We start from the raw sequence: 8810 nt of genomic DNA, 5'->3' as shown, positions 1-8810 counted from the left end.
TATATATATATATATGTAAAATACCTGGTGAGTTACACAATTATAAAAAAAATGTATTATATATAAGTGTGATTATTTTTTTCTGTCACAACCATTTCAGCATATCAACTTACACTGTAAAAAATGTTTAGGAATTTCAGATGTGTTTAATATTTTAAGTAGGTCCTGTTAGCAACTGGATTTAATACATTTGTGATATGCAAAATAAATGGGAAAATATAATATTCTCTCTGACTGAAATTACAGTTTAGTAGATAGAGCTGAAAATCAATTTGAAACCATCATATAATATAAGTGAATGCTATTTATCAACAAAATCACATATTTTGTGAGCAAATTAAAGAAACAGGACCCAAACATGTGAAAACCTCTGAACATGCTGAAAAAGATTAATTCTAAACAATTCCTTAATACATAGAGTAAACTTGATTTTTAGTTCTCTAGCCTGTTTTGTCCTAAAAATCACTGATGTCTGACCTCAAAGTAGCCAGTGCATTGGAGGAATTCACTGTCACAACATGAGCATAATATGACATTATGTGTTTTTCTGCATTCAAGTGTTTCTGGGAAGGTCCAACTTACAAGCTTGGAAGTCGCAATTACGATTTGATGCGTTATAGATTTTTGGTCTGAATAAACTGGACGCACTGAGCAATTTCAGATTTCTCTCTTTTCACTTGACAAACACAGGAAGTGTTTTTAGCACTAATGCAACACTGTAGATCAAAGGATGCGCATTAGGTGTGGAAATTATGCTATATCTGTGTATTTTATCATTTTTATGCTGCCGCAGAGAATTATGGGAAGTTTTGTCCCACAAGCCTGGCACCGCATAAATGTGGCTATATAAGAAGTGCTGTCTGGCAAGCTTTGTTTTTATTCTTCATCAAAATACAAAGTACAAAGTCAATTATACAGACTATGTTAACAATTAAAATGTAATTATGAACGATACCAATTAGCTTCCACCTTCATTGTTTAATTTCCAAGCAAAAACATTGTGATGCCATTCATGTGTGCTCAAATCGTGAATGTGATCGTTCTGACATAGCTTGAAGGCAGCATTTGTTTAGACTCTGGAATGGTTTCTCTACATTTACAGTGCCAAAAACTGGTTTCTCATGTGGGCTGTTGAGTGGGATTAGGGTCGAGGTTACCGTGTTTACTGATGACGCTAATGTGCTGGTATTTCCCTCAAGTGGAAAACATATGAACTTTCTCAGCATAATGTAGGTTTGAAAACAAAAGCCTTCAGGTATAGACCACATGAATGTTCCATGAAAGTCTTTAGGAACAACTACTGTATTTTACTGTATGTAAAGACAGTTTTTCAGAGTAAAAATGTAAAAAAGATAATTGTGAGTTTAAAATAAGAAATTAAGTTGGATAAAATGTCACACTGTGAGATTTTCAATTGTGATATAAAAAGTCACAATTACAGTATGAGAAAAAAAGTTGTGGTTTTCAAAGCCACATTATTTGTGAAATATAAAGTTACAATTGTGAGATATACAGTAGATTAACATTGAGAGATAGAAAGCCACATTGTGAGATTTAAAGTAATTGTGAAATACAATGTAAAGTCACAGTGTGAGATACAGAATCACAATCATGAAATATAGTCATAGTAACATAGTAACAATTGTGAGATTATATAGTCATTTTGTGAGATATTACATTTACATTTACATTTAGTCATTTAGCAGATGCTTTAGATGGCTAAGGACTGAGCTGCTCGGATTGATTTGGGCAGGTCATTCCACCAGGAGGGAACAGTTAATGAAAAAGTCTGTGAAAGTGATTTTGTGCCTCTTTGAGATGGCAGGAAGTTCTCTAGTCCCACCCTACGCCTCTCCACAAAGTCAGGGTTCACGTTGTCTGCTGACAGCTTGTGCCAAACAAATTCAGCCTGTTGCAAAAAGCATGAAGTTACGACCACATTTACAAGCAGCAGTAACCAAGGCATCTTGTTTGCATACTCGTTTTTCAGGCAATGGCGGAACCACCAAAAATGGATAGGTGACTAACAAATAGTTTCAAAGGAGCTCAAACTCGCTGTCACTTGCAGAATGCAAGCTTCTAGAGGGCACAAAACTCTGAAGTAATGAATTTCAGTAAAGGGGTGCAGAGCCAGTGGTGGTTTTGTAGGCAAACATTAATGCCTTGAATTTTATGCGAGCAGCTACTGGTAGCCAGTGCAAATTGATGAACAGAGGTGTGACGTGCGTTCTTTTCGGCTCATTACAGTTAATCTTGCAAGAGGCACCCCAGTAGCTAGATGTTGCGACTTGGACACCTCACCTCTCCAAGATACCTTGAAGGACCTATCTATCTAGATATAGTCACATTTGTTAGATATATAGTAATATTGTGAGATATAAAGTCAATTATGAGATATATAGTCATATTGTGAGATATAGTCACATTTGTGAGATATATAATATTGTGAGATATAAAGTAAACATTTTGAGATATATAGTCACATTGTGAAATATAGTCACAATTGTGAGATATATAGTCACATTTGTTAGATAAATAGTAATATTTTGAGATATAAAGTCAATTATGACATAGTCATATTGTGAGATATAGTCACATTTGTAAGATATATAGTAATAATGTGAGACATAAAGTTACAATTTTGAGATATATAGTCACAATTGTGAGATATAGTTACATTGTGAGATATAAAGTCAATTATGAGATATATAGTTGTATTGTGAGATATGAAGTCATAATTGTGAGACAGAGTCACATTATGAAATATAAAGTCACTGTTGTGAGATTTAAGTCACACTGGGACATATAAGATCTCATTTGGAGCTTTAAATTAATACTGTGAGATATATAGTCACATTGTGTGATATAAAGTCACTGTTGTGACATAAAGTCATGGTTGTGGGATATAGTCACATTGTGAGATATGAAGTCATCCTGGAAGATTTAAAGTCACACTGGGAGCTATAAAGTCACATTGTGGTATGCAAAGTCACAATGTGGGATATAAAGTCATAATTCCCTTTTTATTTACTCTGAGGCAAGAACAGACTTCTGTATTAACCTTCTAAAGGGTCATTTATAGATAGTAGGTATAGTTGAAGCTCAGCAAAATACATCCCATCCATTTCCCAAATAACCCTGAATTCCACTCATAGATAAGCCATATTGTTCTACATTGAGGTTAAACTGAGAGTTCACCCAGAAGAGACAACACTTGAAAAAGATGACAGAGCTACAGTGCACCGGTCCACACAGCCTGTCCGCTCCCATATGCTGACGCCATAGGTGGGTTGTTTGTGCTGATAGCGGCCTGTTGACCGTTGCCACTTTCACAGCGTGTTGTGCTGTTCCAACCCAAGGCTAGATTACAGACGCTCCGACGTGAAATGACCTCGTCAGACCTATCAAGTTGTCCTTTAAACCAGAAGAGCACATTTTCTCCCGCAATATCATATAATGATTGTACATGAGAATTGGAGAGGGCCTATTTTCATAACAATACAGAAATCCACGGCCTTATGTAAACAATAGCGGAAATTCAAAAGAAATACTCCAGAGCTGAAATACTACAGCACCGAACCTTGAAAAATACCTCCAAATGATGCACAAATAGACCAACTCTTGTTTGTTTTTGAAAAGAACAGTCATGAGTTCTAGTACTAATGCATTAGGGATGCTGATCCAGTTAACCGAAGCAAACATATAGAGTTAGAGATCTGCACAATGAGAGAATACTGAAAACTTTACCCTAAAGTTACAGCTTAATGAGAGACAGACCATTCACTGTAGATTCTTATCTTAATTTAGATGCACAGAAGGGCTGTAGTTCAATAGCGCCTTGTTTGCTATGACCCAACGGTCCATGTAGGTTGAACCAACCCTTTCAGTGACTACAAAGAAGCACACAGCTTGTTTAATGTTTTAAGGCTCTTACCTGATGCACTGGGCTCATTGTAGATGACCAATGTGGCTGGAGTAGGTCTGCGTTTGCGAATCTGAAGAGAAAAAAATATCTATTATACTAATTATACGGCCATTAACAAAAGTACAGTGGTTGTAGTAAAACCCATTTAACTGTGTTAAAATCACTATGATACACATCCCTGAGTGGCTTATTGGTTTAATTTAATACAATGTCCTGCTGGAAAAACCCCAAGCCTAAGCTGGTTCACTGGTTTAAGCAGATCCCCCAGCCCTACCAATAGGAAAATGCCCCAAAACCCCTCTAAAACCAGTTAATAGACCAGCCTGGAGACCAGCAAACCAGCTTAAGCTAGTTAAAGCTAGTTAATTAATTTGTTTAGCAAAGCAGCAACAGTAATATAATAATCTAAGTGAAAATAACAGAATAATACTAATACTAATTGATCTATTTGTGCATAGGGCAGTAATATATAATATGCTTATTTTTTAATAAACAAAAAATATGTATGTATGTATGTGTACCATGTATACCATGTACAATATATATATATATATATATATATATATATCAGAATTTAGCTTGCAGTTGTAGTATTACCATGGTACTTTTTGCTACTTTTGTAAGCGCTAACTGACAATAACAGATGGAACATGGGCGTAAAATGTTCATGCTGACTGATTTACCCCATGTGTCCAGACACCAGCATTTGTTGGGTGATTCACTGGGGTCAATACGATCAATTCCCTGAAGAAGGCTGCTGGGTTTAGATCACTTTTAGCCTCACAACATGCTGCCTCAACACATGTGAAACAGCATGAGCTCACACACAACAATGTCGTCCACCTCCATGCGGTTTGAAATATACCTGAACATCAGAGTCTGTTTTAAATAAGAGATAACCTTCTTGAGCCGTCACTTGACCTATCAAGCCAGTACTGCGTTCTCACAACATCAATGTTTGTTGATCGTGTACATCTGTTATCAAGCCCAGCCAACTCACTAGTTGCACGACCACAAGTTTCTCATGACCTCACTGGATATTGCTGCATTATATGATGCGAATGCTGCTGGTGACACCAAGGTAACATTATATTAAAATGGCAAAAGCTGAGCAAAAACTACAACCTAACTAGAAAAAAGACCTTGGATTGGAGGATTGGAGGTCTCCTTCCTGCAGGGTCAGTACAAATCTGAACTACTAGACTGATTGTGCCAGCACACAAAATCACTGAGCAATGAACCTGCATCAGACCAGGTTCTTAAAAAAATAAATAAAAAAAATGCTCCAAGAAACAAGAGCGAACACTGCCTTTACTGACAGAGAACTTACTCAGCACAAGAGAGACTGCCACTGATTGGACAAGTCGGCATCATCATACTTTCCTGTTATGACATTGCCCCAACATCAAACACTTTTACTGCCGGGCATGAAGCCTCACCGCTGGATCCATCAATGAACAGCTCTTGCACAATACGAATCTATTCAGCTGCATGAATGACAATTTTACAAAGAACAAAAAAAATTTTTTTTTTTACCACCAATTCACACTCTTTGAATTACACCTATCAAAATAGTCAACAAAAACGGTTTTGTACTGAAATTTGACAGCAAATTCTTAATTCCCACTATTTGATCAAGCCATTCCAGTGGTGTGCTTTAAAAAATTACATATTTTCCAAGCACTACAATCTCACCATGTATGACATCATATCATAAAACTGATTTTGGCAGCAATCTGCACAGATCTGATGCTTCAAGACTGCCTCAAGGGAGCCGAAGAGCAATGCAGGCCAGTCTCCATTAGGCACAATGCAATAAAAGAGCTTCTCTCTACTTACATGCTCGGCCGCCTGGGGATCCAACTGGCTCTGGAAGAGTGGAACGGCAAACTGAATTTTCTTAGGGCTGTTGGGCTCCATCCTGAACGAGAGAGCTGACGGAGAGAGAGATGGAGACAAACTGGACCCTACTTATCAGCCCCTGTGATTTCCTCTCCCTCCTGTACGGCCCGCCTTCCTTTACTCCACAGAGAGAGAGAAAGAGAGAGTGAGAGAATGAGCCACACAGACAAACAGCAGAACAAATAGTCAGGCTGTCCTTCCCACATTCGTGTTGTCCCACTCACTTTGCTGTGGTTCTGTGTCCCATAAACCTCAGAGAAGCAGAGATGCCTGCAGGTCTTCTCAGTACGAGTTTTCCGACTGCTCCGGGACACGCTCAGATCTCTCTCTGCTTTGCTGTCTCTCTCGCTCTCTCTCTTTTTCTCTCACTATCATTAGCAAGACTCAGAGCAATGCAATATAAGCCCCCACCGGGACCTGCTGATGCTCCTACATTATTTATGATCCTGATTCAGGATGCTGTCGGCAGTTTTCGCATCACATGGCCGGATTTCTCTGCACGGACACGGGTAAACTGTGAGACAGGAGAATGTTCTGTATAATGCATAACAAGCTCTATCACACTGGCACTTCATTTATTGATTTTTAATAATTCAGGGATTCTTGGAAGGTGGGAATGATTCACTGTCCTGCTAAAATAGCCGTTTTATTTTTAGCCAGAGCGGATGTAGCATAAATCAAGGATTTAAGGCAAAAGTGAAGAATGTTTTTGTGTAGTAATATGTAAAATATTAAATGAAGATTCCAGTACTTTTGATACAATGGATTTTTGTGACATTTACTGGCATCTGGGACTGGCATAGGGAATTTTAAACTTCATTAAATAAAGATTACACTCACAAAGAGCAATATCTAGCTGATATATTTTATATTAATGCCACTTTCTAAGGCAAACATCACTATTGCTATTGGTATTTGAACAAAACAAACTATACATAAAAGGTATATTAAACTTGAGTGCACATGTTGTTCTGTACCATCTGGTCTACAGACATGAATGACAGCTAAAATTATATGGTATATTGAGGTAGATGTGTGCTATTATGTATCTAGACTTACAATTTTTGCATGGCAGATGATAAAACAGGAAATAAATAAATAAATCCCATTGAATATCAGAGACCTGGGAGTGGGATTTTTTTTCGACTTGGGCTATAAGTAACAACAAAACATAGCCTTGGGAACCAACCACAACACCCTTGGTGCCACTGAGTTTTGCACATACAAACCCTCCCTTATAAAATGTTAAAATGTTGTTTTATATATTAATATAAATCCAGGCATGAAATTCATAACTGTAAAACACTATGATATTTCTACTAGGTTTTCCACAACCTTGAAATAAAGCTGACATTAAACATAAATAATAGATGGAAAAACCTAAAACAAAACTTTAAAAACTAGAAAAAAATAGAAATGTTGCCTTTGTAACTAACTGAAAAAATAAGATAAGAACCAACCTTTTGATAATAAAAAGGGTTTTATTACAATAATAAATTGATATTTATTGTTAAAACCAACTTTTACATTTTATTAAAGAAATAATTTGCAATTCAGTTTTAGCTGCATACTGGAGCCTACCATTACAATATGTTCAATACAATTTAACTAACTTTTTTATAATTGAATTTGACCTTTTGGTTATAGTTTTGCAGAGATATCTCCATTCCCCCCTTCAGGTTGTGTTTTAGACAGGCCACAGACTAATGACCAAGCAGGCAGGTGGATCAATAGCAGTTTCTCATTGGAAGATGTCCAGTGACCCGAGCAAGCAGCATAGGTGGTGTCTGTCCTGGGTTACGGTTAGGATCAATACATGGTCACACTTTGAACTATTACGCCACAGTTTACTTTCGTTATCCACAAAAATGCCATTGCTTCTTTTTCAAGGAACTGGAGAAAATTGAGATAGAGATAATATCAAGTTTAAGTGTGTGCCGTATGTGTGTACTTTAGTATTATTTATATATATATTTTTGTGAATATTTTAAACATTTAGAATTGTTATTATATTTGTAGTTTTCATTTTTTATTTTAGTTTTAGTAATTTTGCTATATGCTTTTGTCGTTTTAATTACATTTTTGTTTTTAATATTTCTATTTATCTTTATTTTTTCAGTTCCTCTTCAGGAACTCGAGCTGCGTCGGAGGACGCTTCGGGAACGCCCTTCAGCGTGACCGGCTCTGAACCTCGTGTGTAATCAGACCAATAGATGGGCGAGACGTCACGGGCGGGTGACGTAATGACCAGGAAGCTATAAAAGCACGTGACTTCCTTAACCACCAGATCCAGCGCCCGCTCTCGGGGTTCGGAAGCCCGCGCTGCGGTACTTCCCCCCGGGTAGAGGGCGCGACGCTCTGCCTGTCTTTCTCTGAGGAGATTGATACGTAGGGCGTCGAAGAGCTCGCCAGTTGCACAAACATCAGTTACACAAGCATATTATGCCTGATATTATATTGAGCAGCATCAATGGGGAGCGGAGCTCGCGTAGGGAGAGAGTGCGCCGGGATGGGGTCCGTCTTCTGCTAGTAGCCCCGGTCTGGCCGGGCTGAGTATGGTCTCGGACCTGATTTCTCTCCTCGACCGCCCTCCATGGGAGATTCTCGTCAGGAGAGATCTCCTCTCACAGGCGGAGGGTACGATCATCCACCCCCGCCCGGAGCTGTGGAAGTTGTGGGTGTGGCCCCTGAGGGGGCACAACTCATAGCTTCCGGTCTCTCAACCGAGGTTGTTGAGACCATTCTCCAATCCAGAGCTCCCTCAACGAGGAAACTGTACGCCTTGAAGTGGAAACTTTTCACTTCTTGGTGCGGAGACCGCCAGCTCGACCCAGTTAACTGCCCGGGTGGTACAGTGCTGGAGTTCTTGCAGGTCCGTTTCTCCGCATGGTTGACCCACTCCACCCTGAAGGGCTACGTGGCGGCTATTGCGGCCTACCACGCCCCTCTTGGTGGCCACTCAGTGGGCAAGGACCCCCTGGTT

The 8810-nt window shown here is 38.7% G+C and overlaps 1 protein-coding gene across 3 annotated transcripts in view; it reads right to left on the bottom strand.

The window, feature by feature from the left end:
• Positions 1 to 6173, bottom strand: part of LOC107699022 (protein phosphatase 1 regulatory subunit 1C-like) — an 18560-nt gene extending 12387 nt beyond the window's left edge. Inside the window, exons 1-3 of one of the 3 annotated variants that reach the window (XM_016500180.1) lie at positions 6052 to 6173; positions 5765 to 5947; positions 3935 to 3995 (exon numbers count right to left, since the gene is read on the bottom strand). In XM_016500180.1, the coding sequence (XP_016355666.1) occupies positions 3935 to 3995; positions 5765 to 5845 (142 nt within the window). In that variant the 5' untranslated portion in view covers positions 5846 to 5947; positions 6052 to 6173. Of the gene's footprint in view, positions 1 to 3934; positions 3996 to 5764; positions 6024 to 6051 lie in introns of those variants that run through there. The other 2 variants (XM_016500177.1, XM_016500178.1) reach the window with 2 other exon arrangements.
• Between the last annotated feature and the right edge of the window lie 2637 nt (positions 6174 to 8810).

Source organism: Sinocyclocheilus anshuiensis, unplaced genomic scaffold (assembly GCF_001515605.1).
Source record: "Sinocyclocheilus anshuiensis isolate Anshui unplaced genomic scaffold, SAMN03320099.WGS_v1.1 scaffold18, whole genome shotgun sequence".
NCBI lineage: Eukaryota > Metazoa > Chordata > Actinopteri > Cypriniformes > Cyprinidae > Sinocyclocheilus > Sinocyclocheilus anshuiensis.
This window is presented reverse-complemented; position numbering and strand designations above follow the sequence as displayed.